The 21,413-nt window shown below is 39.0% G+C and overlaps 2 protein-coding genes across 3 annotated transcripts in view; one reads left to right on the top strand and one right to left on the bottom strand.

Moving 5' to 3' along the window:
- LOC145996403 (uncharacterized) overlaps positions 1 to 21,413 on the bottom strand; it is a 36,890-nt gene that overhangs the window by 14,882 nt on the left and 595 nt on the right. Inside the window, exons 1-3 of one of the 2 annotated variants that reach the window (XM_083132852.1) lie at positions 7,999 to 8,179; positions 5,942 to 6,077; positions 801 to 1,002 (exon numbers count right to left, since the gene is read on the bottom strand). In XM_083132852.1, coding sequence (XP_082988978.1) covers positions 801 to 1,002; positions 5,942 to 6,070 — 331 coding nt within the window. In that variant the 5' untranslated portion in view covers positions 6,071 to 6,077; positions 7,999 to 8,179. Of the gene's footprint in view, positions 1 to 800; positions 1,003 to 5,941; positions 6,078 to 7,998; positions 8,180 to 21,413 lie in introns of those variants that run through there. The other variant, XM_083132851.1, reaches the window with a different exon arrangement.
- The window catches only part of LOC145996402 (uncharacterized), a 33,561-nt gene continuing 25,466 nt past the window's right edge, over positions 13,319 to 21,413 (top strand). The window contains exon 1 of the mRNA XM_083132850.1: positions 13,319 to 13,435. The gene's annotated coding sequence lies outside the window, so the exon portion shown is untranslated. The remainder of the gene's footprint in view (positions 13,436 to 21,413) is intronic.

The following is a 21,413-nucleotide window of genomic DNA, read 5'->3' as shown; positions in this document are numbered from 1 at the left end:
TCAATTCGCGTTTCATCCTCGTCGCCGTCATAACACATCCTCAACACCCAGTACACCAGTAGCGGCGATTATGTGCCAAAATTGAGGGGGGGCAAGGCCATTTTACCTTTTCTTGGCACACAAGGCCTAGCATTAAGAGGCCACAGTGCGGGAGGCAAATCCCGAATCATCGCCACTGTAGTTTCTTACTACTTACAATCTTCCAAAATTTCTCCACACCCCCTCAAAAAGTTTCACAAAGCCCAATTTATGCTCATTGGGTCCCGAGTTCGATACTCGGTGGAGGCACATAGTGGTTCGGATCCCACTTTAAACTGTAAGTCCAGTCTCAATTAGCCCTACTGTGCATAAAGTGGACTTAAAACACCAATTCAATTCAATCAATTTATGCTCGTTTTGGCTCTAAATTTCCCACACTCTCCCTGATGGAAAATAGTGGACAAAAGTCGCCAAGAGTCGCGGTGGCTAGTCGGTAGGGCGTCTGACTGCCACGCGAGAGACCCGGGTTAGATTCCCGTAGTAATCCAAGATCGGAATTTTTCCCGCCTTGTCCCCGCATAAAGCGGCTCTGGGGCTCATCCAGCCTCAGATCAATAGGTACCTGGGGAAACCCTGGGGGGTAAAGGCGGCCGGAGCCTGGTGCTAATCACATCACCTCCAAAGTGCCCTAGATGGATAATGTGTGGAGCCCTACACCCCACATCCACTAAATGTGCCTTTATGGTACGGTGCTATATGCACCATTAACCCCGAGGTATTAAAAGCGACATGATTTATAAAATACAAATACAAGGCCGCACCTGTTCTCCTCCGGGGCTTGGGAGGCCCCTCACGGAAGCGTTCCCTGGAGTCCAGGGACTCTCTGGAACTGGCCGACACTTTGTGCCTCTGGATCTGGTCCTTGATCATCGGAAGGAACTGCCTGGCCATCTCGATCCCTCCGCGGTGGTAGAAGTAGTGCATCAGACTCCACGCCGATTCTTGCGATTTGCATATTCCCTGCTGAATATCAGTGGCATCACCGTTACTCCCGGTTTGTGAAGACATGTCATCAGAAGTTTTCATATAAAACGTAATACTTAATTGATTGTCATATGTTTTATACCTGGTACACTCACCTCTCTTAGTAGTAACGCAATTCGCTTCTTCACAGCATTTTTGAGGATATAACTGATCGCACCCTTCTCAAACAACTTTTAGATAAAGCTTCGCCCTTCGCCGTCTGACGTAAGTGTGGAATGCCGTCGTAGGTTAGGCTAACAAGCCTAATCTAACAACGAAAGCATTTTACCTGACGTCAGAAGGTGAAGGGCGGGGCTTGACAAAAATAGTTGTTTGAGAAGTGTGCGATTAGTGACACCCCCCTTTTGTCCAAGGTGCAGTTCGACCTACATTGTTCGATTGTCTTTAAGTATAATTTTCTATTATTTCGTGTAATTTAACTTTATATTTTCTCAGTGAAAGTGAAAACAGACACATTATACAAATTCACAAATTCAGGTAAGCAATATTATTCGCTAATGAATTATGGAATAATATTTTGGGAACTCATAGGCAAGTTTAGAAATATTTATGAAACAAAAGCAAGCCAATGTAGTTAAACTTTGTCTAGGAAATACAGAATAATAACTCTGCCTGTACTATACATTTATGAAGCAGCGTTATATGCGAAAAATACGAAGATCAATAGAATACACACACTCATTTAAAACACCTGAAATAACTTCTAAAACCATATTACATCAGAACAACACTACTTTAAGAAGAATCAGAGCAGATTGCAGTTACAATATTCAACCATCTAACAAATGTGGAAGTAGAAAAGATCATGGAAATGCTCGAAGACAAATATAAAAAAGCTATGATCAAATCACGAATATTAAAGAGTTAGTAATTGCTTAAATTGTAAATATATATATTAAATTTATCATTAACTACTAACTCTCTAGCCTTCTTAAACCCGAAGGTTCATGGCTGCAGCAACACAGGCCTTCCATCTTTCCCTATCTTGAGCAAGATATAAAATTACTCCTAAGTATTTGAATTTGGAAACTGGTTCAAACGAGTTGTTATCAATAATTAGATTTTGATTATTACCTAACACTTGGTTTCGGCCTGTAAGCATGTATTTAGTTTTCTCTTTGTTAACTTCCAAACCTATCTCTTTAGCAGTTTTGAAAAATATTTTAGCATTATTCTTACTTGTATTCACATCATCCCCCAGTAAGTCTACATCATCTGCATATGCTAACAACTGAGTCACACCATTTAATTTTAGTTCTTCTTTAGTTTCTTTTACCTTCCTTACAGCATATTCTAAGGCAAAATTAAAGAGCAATGGAGATAATGCATCTCCTTGTTTTAACCCATCATGAATTGTAAATTTGTCAGACACATTAATACTCACACGAATTTTACTTTCTGTTTCACTGGTGCATATTTTTATCATACTAACAAGCTTCTTAGGTATTCCAAACTCTACTAATATATTATATAATTTATCTCTTTCATTTATGTCTTCCCGCACATCTCATCGATATTCCCATCATCCCTGTTTAATTTATTCTCTCTTCCCTTCATATACATTTCTTCTTATAGGTTTTACCTCAATACAGTTCACTTTTCATTAGAAGAAAAAGTAGCCTATGATAAATTTCCAAGTTCATTAATGTTTTCTTACAACACTGCAAGTAATATAATCATTAAAGATGACACTAAAAATGTTCATTATGAATGTGAGAAATTTTCAATTGGAAGTAAAGTATATTATTACTGCCCTGAAAATAAAAATGTAATGGTGGTCGTGGTGTAACAAAATTCAAATTCAAAACGTTCAAATGAAAGCGTAGAAATTGCGGTGTATAAATTATGCAGAACTACTAAATTCGTTGACTGTACAGTGAGATGCACAAGTATTAGCTACTCGGCAAATTGTCCATGACTGTTTTCATTAAGTTTTCTCTTGCATCCTAGTTGTTCATAAGGACTGGATTTTTACATTAGCTGGTTTAGAGGCTGTCAGCAGTTTGTTTCGATTTTCGCTTCAATTCCCGAAGCTCTCAGTGAAAAGAGAATAAACAAAGAGAATAAACATGGTGGTGGACAATTTGCTTTGTAATACTTACGCATCCCACTGTACTAAAGAAATATATTTTTATGAAGAAATTCAAATGTCATCCTCTCTTGCACTAGTACATTGTGGAAACTATGTTTGCAGTCTAATAAGGCTCCGGTGCTTAGATTCAAAGAAGCCTTCTGTGGGATTGTACGTTGCCCCACATGTGCCGAGTGCGAATCCCACCACTCATTCTTTGGCATAAATGTGCTCCATGAAAGAAGCTCCGGAGGCAAAAAATGTTCATTACGACCCCCACGAAATTGTCTGAAAACAAGGAGAAAATTATAAAATAATTCACTTACCCCTTTTTTAACGATGAACATGCAATTTTTTTGACGTCTCTAGCAACATCTGTTTCCAGGGGTTAAAAAACAGACATTTTTTCTTATACTTAATCCTCGAGATCCATAATAACGCAAATGATTTAATTCCTAGTTTGAAAAGAGTGCGACATCTACATATGAAGATTCAGTCCAGAGATTACCTAAGCAGTTACATATACAATTCGGCACTCAATATGAAAATAGCTACATCATTTTATTTATTTACATTTTACTTGGGATTACCGCTAAGCAGTATTTCCCATATTTATATATGCACTATACATAAACCTACATTTTTTAGTACATTATTATTAAAATACACTATCAATAAAAGTTTTTCCTACTAAATAGTTAAGCCACATTTTCTAAAAGAAATATAACAATATATATCCAACTGTAAGGTTAGGTTCACAAATCATAGATTCCAAACACTGAGGAAGAGGAATTTCACAGTTTATAAGAGTTTTATAGAATGTCTCTCTTTCTTGTGCGTATCTATTACACTCAAATATGATATGGTGTATATCTTCCTTGTTGCCACATATACAGTTTGGGTTTTGTACAATCCGGATCTTTTGTAAATTACTTTTAGTAGTTGTAGTCCTGACCTAATACGATTTAGTAATACTATCACATTCCTTGTACCTTGAACTTTTGTAAACCAAGGCCTGATTCTATTGAAATTAGCTATCCTCTGATAAAAGCTGCCTGCATTTTGAAATTCACCTTTGCACCATTCCGTCCAGTTTTCCTTCAACTTTTTCTTCACCCTCGGTAGAAGGTCTGTGTACCAGGTTTTCAGCTCCAGTACAGGTTGAATTACCCTAGCTTGTTTTGCATACAAATCTGCCATATCATTTCCTAAATTTTAACAATGTGCTTTAACCCAGGTTAAATGAATTATCTTTCCCCTGCTCCTTAAATTTTGTAAAGTTTTTACACAGTTTATATGGGGAGCATTTAAATAATAAATCGTAATTGGACTGAATTGAATATAATACACTTTTGGAATACGTTAATATTAATATATTTTTTCTTGCAATTTATATGTATAAATTTATATGGTAAATTTCATAAGCTTCAGCTGTAAAAATGGAAAAATCTTCCGGTAAATGTATCATAATTGATTCCTTCTTCTATACATCATAAACAGCACATCCTACATTATGACTTCTTTTTGAACCGTCTGTATATATAAAGTAATAATCTTTCCATCTTTCCATGTAATCATATTTTGTACATTGCTCACGAAAATAAATATCTCTATATTCACAAACAGGAAAATCTAGAGTATATATGGGCTTACTCCTTACTTTCAATAATTTTTGATGATCCTCATAGTACTCATTATATAATTGCACCCATCCTATATCTTCGCAGTTGTTAATTTTGCCTGTATCATTAGCTACATCATGGCTATTTTAATGAAATGTTTATAAATATAACAATTATTTGGTGTTTGTGCTTTGGTACTACAAACATGCTTGTTGTTGACCATGAAAATGGGCTTTGCTAGGGAACTTTAAAAAAGGTTGTTTCACCCCGAAAATTACGGTAAGTGAACGATACTTGATTTTTCGTATTACAAAATATGGGGCAATTGAATTCGTTTATATGAAACGGACAGTACTTAATCACTTTATTATTAAGAAATAGACAATAATATTTTGAGAATTTGTACAATATTAGAGAACGTACACACATACCGTTGCGTTCTAAACTTCTTGAAAGAAACGGACGTACTCACTTACACATTCCAAAGTCATAAGTCATAACTAGAGCCCGGATTTGTATGTAATTACATATTCTATTCCTTTCTAGATACATACCTTGAACAGGAAAATGTCAACGAATTGTATAACTTACATGATTTTACATAGGTTTTATGTTACATATTTTTACATATTTGCCAGAATATTACATATTTTACATATTTGCTAATTTACTTTACATAAAACAACATATTTCAGTCATTTTTTCTACATTGATCCTTTTTCCTCTATTTTCGATCTTTGAAACATGATGAAGAAAATTTGTAGCTCATGTGATGTCATGTCATATTTTCTAATCAATGAGATTTAGTGCTTCCAGTCATTTAAAATTGACTGCCAAGTCGAGAGACAGGCTGAAGGAAAAGAAAAACTGGAACTGTTATTTATCGAAAGATACTGGAGTTTCTCCCCTCCCCCTACTTCTGGTTACATATTTTCGTTTTGCTTTTAGGTTTAGGCAAAGCACCTAGAAACTTTACATCAGTGGACAAGAAAGCTACTTCCTAGGAGAATAGGTCATCGTAAACGCTGTGCATAAGTGGTAAGATTTTCCACGTTTGCGTCTTCAAGGAAGCCACATTGTCATGCCAACGGGAGGCAGGTTGCCAACTCCAAAGAAATCAGGTTGCTAACTGCAGCATCCAGTATCTTCTTATTGAAATGAACAATTCCATTCATAATTTCTAATCTCTGGGTTTCATACATCTTAATGAAAGACTTCGACTTACCTCGGCCATGAAGTGTTCAAACTCTGGTTCCGAGATCCTGAGGTCCCCGTCGTGGTCCCTTACCAAGTGCGCCGTGTGGACAAGACTCGATGGCTCTCCTACCTTCATGGACCCGTTCTTCTGCCCCATATGGCTCCTGCAACGTAGAATACATAGATTGATAAATTTGGTTTACTTTACTTCGCATTTCTATCACTTTTGGCCAATCGTGAAAGTGATGATGAATGATAATATGATGATGGTACACTCACAAGGGCCGGGATTCGAACAAGGGATCCCTGGCGTCGTGGTGTGCTGCGTTAACCGTAGAAGTGGAACATATTACGTCATAAGTCGTAGCTGTGATGTCACCATTAACTCAAACACACGATCCATCCAGAAACCTTTACTTTTATCTGAGACACGTGTTAATCTAACAAGTAACTTTCTAACTTCGATAGTTCCTGAGATATGAATTGCTGATTCGCGTGGACCGACGCACAGCTAAATTAAAGTATTGCAGTAAGGTTAGGATTTCAAATTAATAACAATTGTAACAAGCAATGCACATCTTTGTCCTGGGTGTCTCTGCACTTCCATCGTGCTTTGTGAAATAAGATACTGACATTTAACCCGGGCTCGAAATGTAAATTTTCACGAAACGGAACGCTTTACCTTCGTTAACATGATGCCTTCCTTTATTTTTAACTACTACAGCCACCACATTAAAGACTAGTGAAATGACGCATTACATTACAATTAATAATAGTTAATAGTGAAATATTTATATAAAAATCATATAATAATATATAATATATTGGACACGAATATTAGATTTTTTCCCCTTTAACAATCTGAACCAGACGGTAGTCAGCTCTTCCAACCGAAACATTGAAAATTGAATGTAATCTTCAATACTTTGTCTTATTTTGCGTATGATCAAGGATTGGATTTATTCTTCAGAACGTCAGCAATATAACTGCTCAGGTTAAGAAAAATTAGTGACAATAAAAACAGATCCTGAATTTGTTTAAAGATCTTGTGCAAGAGGATACCTCTGTCACAACAATCGAATCCACATGATACGACAAATAATAATAATTAACAAATAAAAAGTAAAAAGAGAACCACAAGGTACAAGAGATAAAGGTAATATAGAGACGCCATCATACTCTGCTAAGCAACAACGTATGTCCACTTAGAGGTGAAGCTTATATAGCCTAAATGCTATAATATGTACTATTAAAGAGTATTAATAATTTAGTCCGCACTGAAAAGCAAAAAAACTATTGAAAAAATTTAATAAACCGTAACTGTTCGTTGCCATTTCCAATGAGACGGGACGGAAATGTTCCAGATAATTACGAACCGAAAAGCCGTTCCGGTCCATTTCGAGACCTGCATTTAACGTTGAGTATCAGTAAGCAACAATTCTAAGCAATAATAGTTGTAATATAATAGTTACTAACGTAAATAAGCGTGTGAATAACAGGTTAAATGATAATGGAACGCTGCTAGTGACAAACAAAATGTATAGTACGTACCATGCAGAATTATAAATCTATGGCATATTTGTATCCTTCAGTTACTATTCCTAAACATAAATTCAGGCTATATGAAAGACTGATAACATATTTCATTGACAATTACATATTGATTAATTGATTGGTTAAATTGAAAATTGTGGATGCGTCAGCACTTAGGCTATTTTGCACACGTCACCTTATACAGGGCCCAACCCCTTACCATAACTGAAATAATCACGTGTCTGAGGACTGAAATATTCTTACCTGAGTTAAAAGCTGAGGCTGTGAACGGGCCCTCAGCACACATAAGGACAAACACTGGACAAACACACACACAGCCTTACAGAGGATCATACTGGCCGCAGTTCCAGACGCCAGAGCCTCGTCGGCCTGCAAAAGCAGTGGAGTGAGGTTGACATTTTGGTGCTTTTTCAGAAGGTAACCCTTTACACCCCGACAATTAAACCAAACCCCACTTAAGAATTTCCAGGACACGCCACTGTGGTTGCAGATATCTCTAAATTCGCCATGATGATGATAACAACTACTCACGTTGCTCCACTCTGTGCACGTAACTATTCCCAAAATAATAACATAACAGCCTCTTGTCGAATCACAGGAGAAGTTTAAACCAAAAAGAACACTAAATACGTATACTTATTGTAACAGCAGAAACCATTAACAAGTTTAAACAAACTAACTTCACATCAATAATGCTACCAATGGCTGTCACAAGTTCTTTTAACTTACTGATAAGTAAGTCGCATATAAGATGGTGATTCGTGAGGCCACAGATAAGATAAGATTTCTCTCTCTCTCTCTCTCTCTCTCTCTTACACACACACACTTTCCTTTCCTCACAAGCCACAATATCTCTTCGCTTCTGCTTTTCAATTGCGAATTGCTTTCTCGCTTCCCACACTCTTTCACGTGAATGCATTTATCTAGGATATTTGCCTATTATTAGGTCTAGTATGTTTTCATAACCTAAAAATAACCAAAGTATGCAAATAAAATAAGACCTTAAATTGTTCAAAATATGCACTATAATTTGAAAAGTATGCCCTTATAACTGGACTGTTTGAAACATTAATATCTAAATTCTGAGATATTTTCACATACGTAATATTTTTAGTTCACTTTATAGGCCCTGAGTTGCAATGCACAATGAATACATTCTCTAAATTTTCAAATAAAAATGAAAAAAATTACTGCTGTCCAAAAAAAAAAGAAATACCATCCAGTGAACATGGGGGTAAGAACAACTTCACCTTAAAAATGACTGTATATTTCTTGAAAAAGTGAAAATATGCTGAATATGACAGAAAATCCATCAAAATATGCTCTATCACGCAGAAATGGCTAAATATGCCAAAATATGCCCTTAAAAAGCACCTTCATTTCATTAGATTCTTCATAATATGGATTTCTATATGTTTATTGTTTAGGGAACACATCGCCCTTACCAAAAAAATATGCTAAGTCATAAAAATGCTAGCCCTACTCATTATACAGGGTGTTTCGTAAGTTCGTTTACAACGCTTGGGAGGTGATTGTACGAGTGAAAATAAGGTGGAAAGTTCATGTAACGAAATTCCGAAAACGGCTTTGTTGCCGAGTTATTGACGTTTGAAATCGTGGGAAAATGATTTTCCGAAGTGAATAATGACAAAACGGGTGGAGAGAAGTCGTCGGTGTTGGGCGGTCCACTAAGAAATTGGGTACGCTCTTGTCAAAAAATCACGCGGCAATGTTGTGCAATATAGGCGCAAGGGATTCCCCAAAGGACGCGAACGAAGATGTGGACGGGAGTGTGGTGGGTGTGCGTTCTGCGTGAGCTGGTATCGACGAAAATTGGCATGTGTTGAATGGCACCAAAAAACAAAGAAAATTTCCTGAGCGAAGGGCACCATGACGTAAAAACGAAAAAAATGAACTGTCACAGGTTGCATACCCTGATGGGCACACAGTATGCTTAATGGAGATGTGAAGGGAACCTCATCACAGACGGTTTTCAAAGTGTCCACCATGTACTTCCAAGCAGAGGCGACAACGATGAATCAAGGATTGTCTAGTGCGACCCAACAACCCCGGCGTTTCTGCTATCGATGCTGCAGCTAAATTGATACGGACAACGAGGTCCTCGGCTGACACGACAGGTGTTTCGTAAACGAGGCGTTTCATCTCTCCCCAGAGGAAGAAATCCAGGGGCGTAATATCAGGCGATTGAGGTGGCCATGGCACAGGCCCTCCCCTGCCAATGCACTGGTTGTGGAATACGGTATTGAGGAAATGGCGCACATTCCGATCGAAATGTGGGGGTGCACCGTCATGTTGAAATCACAGTCTTTGTCTCAGTGCCAAGGGCACGTCCTCTAGTAGTTCAGGCAAAACCGCAATGAGAAATGCTTGATAAGTGGGTTCACATAGGCGAACAGGGAGAATGTACGGTCCAATCAAATGGTCATGCAGTATCCCGCACCACACATTCACTGCAAATCTGTGCTGATGATGTGCCACTAGCAGTGCATGTGGATTTTCATGTTCCCACACATGACTGTTTTTACTATTGAACACACCAGTTTTCGTGAAGATAGCCTCATCAGTCCATAGTACCGTATTCTGAAAATTGGGGATAGTTTCAATTTGATGAACAAACCATTGACAAAAGTCCTCACGTGGGCCAAAGTCCCGAGGTAAAAGATCTTGCACTTTCTTCAATTTGTACGGGTGCATCCCCTCTTCTGCCAGGACTCGCCACACATTCACATGGGAGGTATTTCGTTCGTGGGCTAGTGCGCGCGTACTGGTGCCTGGATGATCCATCACTGCAGTTAGCACATCTTCCACAAACCGTCGTGTTCGCACACTTCGCGGTCGTCCAACTTCTCGACGAGGTGGCAACACTGATCCTGTTTCACGAAGTCGAGTGTCTACAGTTTGAAATAAGGTGTGCGATGGTAACACCCTATTTGGAAAACGTGCCCCATACAGACGCCTTGCAGCACGGCTATTACCTCCAGCCTCCCCATAATTCAGATGCATGTCCGCCAGCTCTTGGGACGTGTATGCAGCCATCTCTTACACCGGACTACAAGTGTTTATGGCCGTTAACACTAGTACACTTCACAGAACACGATGGGCTGTGGCTAAGAATTAACAAGTAACACTGCTAGGTCAAATGTTTGCCCAAAACTACTGTCCAAGAACCTCACGTCTTTCCATTCAACCGTGAATGTTTAACAACCTGCTGCTGGCACAGCACCTGAAGCACGAATGGCACAGACACGTGCGCTCCTTCATGAGGAAACCTACACTGTTGGCGCCCCGGGCGGGAAATGTGGTACTTAACGTCAGATCACACGAACACCCATCTGCCCTTCAGGGTATGCAACCTATGACAGTTCATTTTTTCCCGTTTTTACGTCATGGTGCCCTTCGCTCAGGAAATTTTCTTTGTTTTTTGGTGCCATTCAACACATGCCAATTTTCGTCGATACCAGCTCACGCAGAACGCACACCCACCACACTCCCGTCCACATCTTCGTTCGCGTCCTTTGGGGAATCCCTTGCGCCTATATTGCACAACATTGCCGCGTGATTTTTTGACAAGAGCGTACCCAATTTCTTAGTGGACCGCCCAACACCGACGACTTCTCTCCACCCGTTTTGTCATTATTCACTTCGGAAAATCATTTTCCCACGATTTCAAACGTCAATAACTCGGCAACAAAGCCGTTTCCGGAATTTCGTTACATGAACTTTCCACCTTATTTTCACTCGTACAATCACCTCCCAAGCGTTGTAAACGAACTTACGAAACACCCTGTATATTATACTCAAACCAGAATTTAACTAAATTAATTAAAGATCTTAAGACAGGTTAATGTACGCTACATATCGTTGAAGAAATATTGAGCGGGTGGCCATTTAAGAACACATGGCCTGCATGGTCAGATCCACCGCTGGAAACAGCGTTGGCGGAAGAAAACTGATCGTTCGTTGTATTTCTGTGCCGCGCTTGACAGATGAAGTGTTGCTACCTGAAGGGAAATTTGCCTTGGTGAAGAGAAATCCAAGCCCATATTTCGGTGAATAGGATTTTTTTTTTTTAAAAAAAATCGAAATTGCAGTTGTCAGATCTGTTTTACTTGAATGCCTGCACTGATGTTTTATCTCTATTTATATCTAATTAATATAGATATAGGGTGTATAATGAATATATGCAATAAATAAGAATTGCGGTAAACCCTGTCAAATTTTCAGGGTACGCCACTGTTCATGATCCTTATTCCCTGTCTCCTCCTTACTTCTCTCTCTCTCACACACTCAAAGGAAGTTAAAATGCTGGATATTATTTCGCTTGCATAGGCCTGTATCACCATCGTCGGTAAGGTCGTTAGGAATATAGATGGTTGACGTAACGACGGTAGAAGGTGAACTCATCCATAAAACGAATATGAAATTTATGCGCTAGTGTTGCACTATGCAGATACAAAACATTTCAGACGTTGATTGATAGATTCATGCAGTGCCTCTCATTCAGTTTTGGATGTGGATGTGGGAGAGGGGGTTGTGTCAAGACCACTGTCAAAACGTAGCTCTTTGAACCCCTCAGTGTGTAGAAATGTTTTAGTTATTAATTATATCAGTTGCAAATTACAGTGCATAAAAATTATTGCAGAATTTAATATTTACAGAAGATCTTGAAGGAAATGGGATATGCCAGGAAATGATGCAGAAAGCAAAAACCTTTATTTAAAATGAAGGGCGGAGTGCTTACACGAAACTAGAAGGAAGATGTGTACAGTAGCACTGTTACAAAGCGAACCAAAACAACCGAGGTGCCTAATGAGGGCAGCAGTCGAGAGATGTCCATTTGACTACGGCCTCCGAGCTCAAGGACGTCCTCTGACCTCAGTCTCCGAACTCCATCTCGGCCTCAGCCTCCGAACTCCATGTGGGACTCCGGCCTCCAACCGCTTCAGTCTCCGAACTCCATCTCTGCCTCTAGCCTTCAACGGCTTCAGCTTCCGAGCCCAAGGTCTGCTTCCGGCCTCCGGAGGCTGGGCATCTCTACAGCAGGCCCAACGATCGTGGCTGACGCATTTATTTCTGGTCTTCAGGAGCCAATGGGCCCTGCCCGAGCATATGCATCTGTTCACCTCTCTACATTACGTGACATGCTTCGCACCAGGTTGTCCAGGGCCATTCCTGTGTGGTGACTTCGGTGAGCTGTTGGATCTGTGGTGGGTTGGGAGGATTCGGAATATCTGTCTTAGAGAGTACCTATGCATTTTGGATGGAGTTGAGGCCGGTTGAATAAGCTGGCCATGATGTACAATGGAATTTGTGCTGCTGCAGGACTAGATCACAGAATCGTCGTCAGGAATACGTACGTTATGCATCATGCTTTCAAAATATACAAAAAAATAATTAAAGTAACAGGTAAGGTAAAAACGTAAAGTTCCCCGTGCACATAGCACCGTGCCGTGAATTCATATTTAGAGGATGTGGGGAAGGGCCCCGTACATTCTCGATAGCGGCCACTTTGGAGGTGATGTGATCAGCACCACGCTCTGGCTGCCTTTACCCTCCTCCATAAGGGTTGCCCCCAGGTACCAATTGATTTGAGGCTGGGTGAGCCCCAGAGCTACTTCCGACCTTAGATCACCCACGCCGGAGAACGAAACCCGTATCTCCCGCATGGTAACCCTACCGACTAGACCACCGCGGCTACTATGAGTTTTTTAGTAATGTATGTATAAATTCTAATGTTTTCCTCAATTTTATCTTGTCGCTCATACATTTGAGGGAGTGGCTGCCGTTTCAGAAGCCCCCCTTCCTTGCACGCATGCTCGATCGAACACACACGCTCATGCCGTTCATCAGTATCCTTGGCGTTATCTTTTTAACGGTTCGAAAGATAAAATGTTTAATCGGAAACGTCTAGCTACTGACCATGACTGGAGAATGGTGCGATTCTGAAGTAAGTAATTCCTTCTTTATAAGCTTCACATCCTTCTAAGATGATATATGTGTGTGTTATTAGTCACGGATATGTAATGTGATAATGTAACTTGCATACATATCTTGAGCAGCAAATTAGATTCTGAGAAACTATTATGTGGTGCGTTACTTCTTTGATAAGTTCGTTTCTGCTTTCAAACGGAAGCAGAATCATTATCTAATATGTACGTACAAACTATATAGCATAAATTATATTTTCATGCTATGAGAGTGACTTTGGCTTGTTTATTATTATTATTATTATTATTATTCAAGCAGTGAAGAGTGGCAAGTCTTAACACAGTTACCAACAGATGTCACCTACGTCGCTCTTGAAGACGGAATGAATGCAGTATGAATTTGTTTACAGGAATAATGTAATAACTGAAGAGTTCGAGTTTACTTAATTCCGAACCATCACCTTCAGTGCTCGAATTGAACTCTGCAGAACTTTATTATTTTCTCATTTCAAGTTTGTCTTTGAGGGTTCAACTTAAGCTATGCCATTACTTAACAATATATATAAAATGCACTATGTAACGTATAGTAATTTAAAGATTCCTAATTCTCTTCACAATGATTTGATAAGCAATAGTACAATTATCAGTTCCACACCGTTAGAATTAGTGTTTATTTCTTGATTTTTGTCATTAGCATCGCTTTTCTGCCATTATTGGCTTGGATGAGTTATGAAATTGATGAAAGGACACACACATATGACGCGTCCTTTCAGTCAAAAGAACATGATTATTTAACCAGCCCCGGCCCTAGGAATTTTGCCGCCCCGTGCAATTTTACTTCTTGCCGCCCCACCCCAAAATACGTACAAAGAAAACGTAATGTATTAACAACTAAACTTGTTATCCGTGGCAAGTTTCAATGGTATAACCAATTTTTAACATGATAAAATGAAAGAATACATAATGTGAGAAGATAAGTTATTCATAAATAAAAAATAATATATATTTAAGCCTAATAATAGTAAAACATCTGTTGCATTTACTCAGCCAACATGCAGAACTCTCAGCTCTCCTGTTTTGTTTCACTATTTCTTCATGACTATTTATACTGTACATAATTAGGTACATTTTCCAGAACGTTGTACATGACGTAACATATCTTCACTTCATCACTATTTACAATAAACTATCTATGTACAGCCAACTGCAAATGAAATAGGAGGAAAATAAGTTGGCAATGCTGCGAACACCGAGGCATTCTTGATAAGACACTTGAGGAGCGTCGAGCAAACTTTCCTCAAAAGCACAACTCCAGCCAGTATCGAAGGTCATGCTACACGTGGTCATGCTACATGCAACTTTCATGCACATGCACAATTCTCCCCAAATACCTGCTTGAAGATGAATCTTCTACTCGCATTTTATTTTTCAAATGTAGTTCTGACATTGTAGTCATTTTACAATTATTTTTTTTGTTCATAGTATTTTGCTTTGCTTTTATGCCACTTTTATAATTAATCGAAACTATGAAGATGGATGATAATTAGATTAAATTGATGAAGAGACACTTAAAACGGAGATTGCCAGACCAGGACTCGAACTCGGAACCTAAAGCTGGTAGGTTGGGGAAGAGCGACACTAAATCCCGGCCATGAACTGGCTTATAACACTTGTAATTGCTCAGGAGTATATTTTGTTCTGTTCGTGCCTAATTTATAAGTGACACACTTTGTTCGGTGAGGACAATCCACTTATTGTTTGAGAGGAGGAAAACATCTCGTTTATATACTAGATACAATCATGGACTATACTTGAAATGTGACGTGCTAGACACTACTTTCGGAGATCATTTGGACATGGCAATTTTGATACACAAGTTGCATTTTCTCTACTTAGATTCAAAATGTTCAAATTTTATCCTAATAGATAATCTCGCAACAACGCAAAATGTTTTAATGGACACTAATTCACAATGACTAATATATACTGGACCGACATTTTTTAAATGAGAAATTTAGGTAACGAAAATATGCTTCATCACGAAATAAAAATGCAATATTCATTCAATACACTAAAAAATGCTAACCAAAGCAGACTTTATTATATAACGTCGTTCGGAAAGTAAGTTCCATCATGCAATAAAATGAAAAATATAAATAGTAATATCACGACCTTTATAGGGATGAGAATATATACATGGTACAACATTCACACATAATCGCCATAAAAATTCAAGCACGCATCATAGCGAGATACCAAGTTCGTTATACCCTTATCATAGAACGTTTCCGCCTGAGTGGAGAACCATTGGGAAACTGCACGTTTCAGTTCTTCGTCAGTACCATAATGTTTTCCAGCAAGGAATGCCTTAAGGTGGAGGAACAAATGAAAATCAGATGGGGCAAGATGAGGACTGTAAGGGGGTATAATAGTTTTTCCAATGGAAGGTCGTCAGGGGTTCCTGAGTTGCATTTGCCACATGCGGACGAGCATTATCGTGGAGGAGAATGACACCCCGACTGAGCATGCCACGTCGTTTGTTTTGGTTTGCACGACGCAGGTTTTGAAGTGTCACACCATAGGTTTCGGCATTGATGTGCTGTCCACGCTCCATAAATTCCACAAGCAATACTCGATGCCTATCCCAAAACACAGTACACATGATTTTTTTGTTTGTAAGCTTTCGTTTTGGTTGCGTTTTCCGCGGTGACGCGGAGTGCCTCCACTCCATGGTGGTGCTTCGTTTCTGTTCTGGGGTTTCATGCAAAATCCATGTCTCGTCTCCAGTCACAATCCGATCCAACAACTCTTCCCCCTGTCCTCACTATACCGTTTCAAAAATTCTAATGCACTTCCCATTCTTTCCTTTTTGGCATTTTCGGAGAGCTGGTGAGGGACCCAACGGTTACACAATTTGCGAAATTTCAAATTCACTGTCACAATTTCATACAGCACAGTTCTGGAGATTTGTGGAAACTCTAATGACAGCTCAGACGAAGAGAATCGTCTGTTCTCCCTAAACTGCTCTTCCACTAAACGAACCAAATTGGGATTCACAACAGACGGTCGACCACTTCGTTCTGCATCATGAACACTAACCCGTCCACCACGAAACTGTCTCACCCATATTCTTACAATTAAAGCACTCATTATTCCTTCTCCATACACCTCACAAATCTGACGGTGGATCTCCGCAGCTGGAACATTACGTGCATCCAGAAAACGGATCACAGATCGCACCTCACACGTGGCGGGAGTTTGGATTGTCTGAAACATAACAACAACGCACTACGCACTACTATCCTGACCAACCTGCCTCAGACTGACGTCTGCACTTCATCAAGGTTGTGGCTACACAAGGCGCATACGCATTCATACTGCCCCGCTTTCAGCGCCACGGTATTCATCAGTGGAACTTACTTTACGAACAACGTAATATTAATAACACTACACACGTAACGTTTCCATCATCTAACAGGGTTTCCTTCGGAGTACGATTCACAAGACTTAATAGGATTATCATTCACTACAGAGCAATAGCTATAAATATAAACCTGAAATGAGGGGTTAGTGCTCACCATAAGAGAGTTGCAGCAGGTAAAACAAAATACACATGGAAGGAAGAGGTGTGTAAGTGTAAGTTTCTATGTGAAAATTGATTGAGTAGTAGCACTAGACGACTTTACGTCAAGGGTCCTAGATTTGAATACCGGTTTGGGCATTGGTGTTCTTTTTGAACGTTCTATTTATTATATCTTCACTCATCTTCATCGTCGCGATTGCCCAAAAGTGGCAGAAAAGCGACGCTAAATAACAAAAATAAAAATATATGTGAAAATTAAAAGGTGAATTAAGAGCTGATAGGTAAAATATATTTCATGAGTGATGTTCGATAGAAGTTCCGTTAAGATGTAGCAAGCATATAGCGAAGTTGTGTGAAGGATTGAAGATAAGCTTCTATCACATTTAATCTAAGCTCACACGAAGAGCTAGAGCTCTGTGTGAGCTAGAGCAATGCAAAGCACAGAAAGCACTTAATTATTGAGAGAAACAATGAATTTCAAGGCTGCAAATTTATGCAAATGTCAGAATTTCAACTCTGAAATAATAATTCTTATGTGACGAATAGTATAATGTTGTGAGCCAGTGGGGATTTGAGGTGCTTTGCGTATTGCTGCTTTTCGAAATTATTTTCGTTGTTACCATTCTTGATATAGGCAGCATTTTGCGACAAGTTCTTAATTAGTTTGGTTTTTTTGTTTCAAGTCCATTTTATGCACAGATAGTCTAATCAGAACTGGGCCTACAGTTTAAAGTTGGATCGAAACCTTTATGTGTCTCCACCGGGTATGGATCCCAGGGGCCCTTGGTTGCAAGGCTTGACGTTATCACTACGTCATCGCGAAGGCCCTCAGTAATGGGTTACATCTGCATGGATTAATATAAATTCATTTTAAACATTTCGGACACTAAATAGAGTTCATTATCACCACAGACTAGAAATTTTTTTTTTTCCGAAAATACGAGGAATACCTATCTTTGCTAATGATTGACGAAACAACAATGCTTGAAACTCAGAAGCCAATACTGAAGATTATATTTTTGTTATTTTACGCATTTGTTCTACCACTCTCGGTTAATTGCGATTATAAAGAATAAATATGTAAGGTGGAGGTGGGATGAAGACCAGGTTCTAAACCCAGCTATTAGACTTTGAAGCGCTTTACACTAACCAATTCGCCACGGGGTTGGCTTTTTTGTGCATGTCAGTTCATCAAATCAATCTATTCGTCATTCAAATTCCAGAGGTAACAAAGCAACGTAAAATAACGAAAACAGGAAAACAGCTACATATACACTTATCATCACCCACAAAACCCACACACAAATCTTTTCTGGCATTCGTTGTGCTTAATGGTCTTGGAAATTAATGATCGTCTATTTCCTGGTTCAGCTCGGGACAATTCAGGTGCCTTATCAAAGCTGCCCTGAAGCACGCAGGGTTTCTAACCCACTTCGCCGTGCGGTCTACTATTATCTTTGCCGTTGTTTGTACAATTATGTATGCCTCGTATACCACGATTTCTTCATGATTACACTATTTTCTTTGCACATTCCCCCCCCCCTTAAGTTTGAAAACTTACACTTTTCTAGTTTTTCTATTTGCAAAGTCGCGAATAACAGAACCACAGTTTAATTTTTGACCAATTTCATGTTCAATTGAGACCATGGCAAGTCCTTCTAACCGCGATTCGCCCATTGTGGAACGTAAATAAGTTTTATTAAGCTTCAGTTTCGAAAAACTACGTTCACCACTTGCAACTGTTACCGGCTGAGTAAACAGCACTCTCAAAGCAATTAAAACAACCTGCCACGAGTTCAGAATCACCAGTTTCGAATTCTTCGACTTTCACTACATCGCTTGCCTCAAGTTTCAGAAATTTGTGCAAAGCTCCACTTCGTTTTTCTATATTGAGCTCTTTTTCTCGTTTGGGCGTTTACGATATTCTGCACCCGGGAGTTTCTTTCCTTTTATCAGACATACCTTAGTGTACAATTACATATGCAACAAATAATTTTTAAATCTCTTACGACTTGACAAACCAGTTGTTTTAATGACAGCACAAATACACAAGTCTCTCAATACATTGTCACACTCAAACGCGCGCGTTCTCACACGCGACATACACTAACTGCACTATCGTTACACCGTCAAGATCGTAAATGAGGTGCAACCAGCAACGACAAAAGCAGCAGATATTCGTACTTACTATTGCGTCTTGCGCGATTCGGCAATACCTCATCACCACCTTTCACCATCAACACGTCAAAGAACACTGCAGCTCTATTTCCGACTACCGAATGCGACACGTCAGTTTAACTCAAACCTCGATAACAGGGGTCGGGGCGGGGACAGGGGTGGAAAACTGGCGGACTGGCGCGCGATCAAACGATAGATAGCGTTGTAACTTGGCACCGCACACGCACAGTAGACGTTGCTTACCATTTTCTCAGACGAAACAATAATAACTGCTTTTGTAAGAGGACAACTAATATAAACTTTCGGCACAGCTTTCTTACGCAGTTACTCTTTGCTTCTCTTATCCGTTTCTGATCTATACTGCATATGCAAATGGATTTAATTTGAAATTTCTCCGCCCCAAGAAGACCAAACTGCCTCAAATAATGCAGATTCCATTTTTTATACATTTTGCCGCCCCCTTGAGCTTGCGGCCCCGGGCAAATGCACGTGTTGCAAATATGGTAGAGCCGGCCCTGACTAAAACACAATAAAAACGATCAGATGAAGAATCGTAGCAATCACATGATGCCTCTTAAGGTATTGGGTAATAATATATCTGTTCGTTCGTTGTTCAAGTAAAAATGAAAGTCAAGTTTTCACTAAGAGAAAAGAAGTATATTTTACTTCTTAGCAAAATAAATACTTATGTGCACAAATCCATTGGAATTTTAAAGAAATAACAGCAATTCAACATCCTCACTTTTTTAAAACTCAAAGCCCGAACTAAAAGTAAAGACCAAAACACAATCATAATTCACATGGCAACAGCTCATACAAGATATGTATATACAGGTCAGTCACTAACCTGACATTATCAGTGATAGGTTGAAATATCCCATACCACAAGAATCACAAAATAAAAAACAGAGATTAAGATTAATAACAATAAACATTTGTAGAATAAGAAATGAAATTAACAACAATAAATATTGGTCCAAGGGGAAAGGACGTGTCACATAACACACATGACAAATCTGGGATTCGAACTCAGGACCCCTGGCTTCGTAGCACACTGTTTCAACCAATCCGCCACGGAGGTCTGCCACTTTAGAATTAAATTCTACTACTGAACGTTATTGGAAAATATTATAAAATAATTAATATAGTGTAGTACATTCCTCCCCCTCGTTCATTTGGAACTAGCGGAGTGGTTAGCACACCTTGAAATGATGCTAGGGGTCCCGGTCTCCCTTCATCAATTTCTTCATAGCTATCGTTATTAGGGAGTGGATTTTTTGGTTTCTTCGTACGTCGGCCATACTCAGTAGAAGAAACGACCATATGGCTGAAATGTAATCTGCTATGTCATATTTCACATAAAAATGCATAATTTTACCTTTAGTCCATAAAGCATATATTTCTAGGGAAAGAACATAAAATGTGCATATTTTAGACATTTCTGATAAAATAAAGTTTCGCAATCAGTGGCGTAGCAACGTATCGCGAGGCCCTGGGCGAGATAGAATACGAAGCCCCTGTCCGTTCTTTAAATTTGGAATCTCAATGTGAATCGATACAAAATCTTCAGAGATACATAAGCAGATTATCATACTTAAATATTAATAAATTGCTGAGGAAAATATATTTAATGCTTACTATTTAATATCAGTAGATCTTACCCATTGACGTTCAGCAGTGAGAATACTGAATCCGCAAAATTTAACCTGAATCATAGGGTAAAGGAGGGGAAGTTCGCCACCAAAATGCTTTTCATTTTTGTCCTTCTAAACGAATTGGGGGAGAAGGTCAAAATTTATACGATACAAAAAGTAGTCATTGTGGATTATGAGGAATATAACATAAATACTTATACTTATGACGTAATATTAAAAATACTAAAATGAGAAAAAGTGGCGAAATTCCCGCCACATGCTGGGAAATTCGCCATATAACTTATTTATCATTTTATCGTCAGTTTAAGTGTATGAAATACCATGTTGTTGCCAATAAGTCAGACAACAAAGTGTAAAAGACCTACAAATGACAATACAAAACTGCTTAAAAAGATACAATACAAACATGTTTAAGAAACAGAGGCCTAAATGTGCATATGCATTGTGAACAAGTTGTGTGTGAAAGATCACCTGGAAGAAGGGAAATTCCACACATTTTCTGTTACTCTGGCGAATTTACCAGCAAATCCATAATCGAAAGAAAACAACTTATGTTTACTTGTACATGCAGGCTTTCCAAAG

This window comes from Lepisma saccharinum, chromosome 12 (assembly GCF_977018435.1).
Source record: "Lepisma saccharinum chromosome 12, izLepSacc3.1, whole genome shotgun sequence".
Lineage (NCBI taxonomy): Eukaryota > Metazoa > Arthropoda > Insecta > Zygentoma > Lepismatidae > Lepisma > Lepisma saccharinum.
The sequence above is the reverse complement of the archived record's forward strand: the minus strand, read 5'-3'. Positions and strand labels throughout refer to the sequence as shown.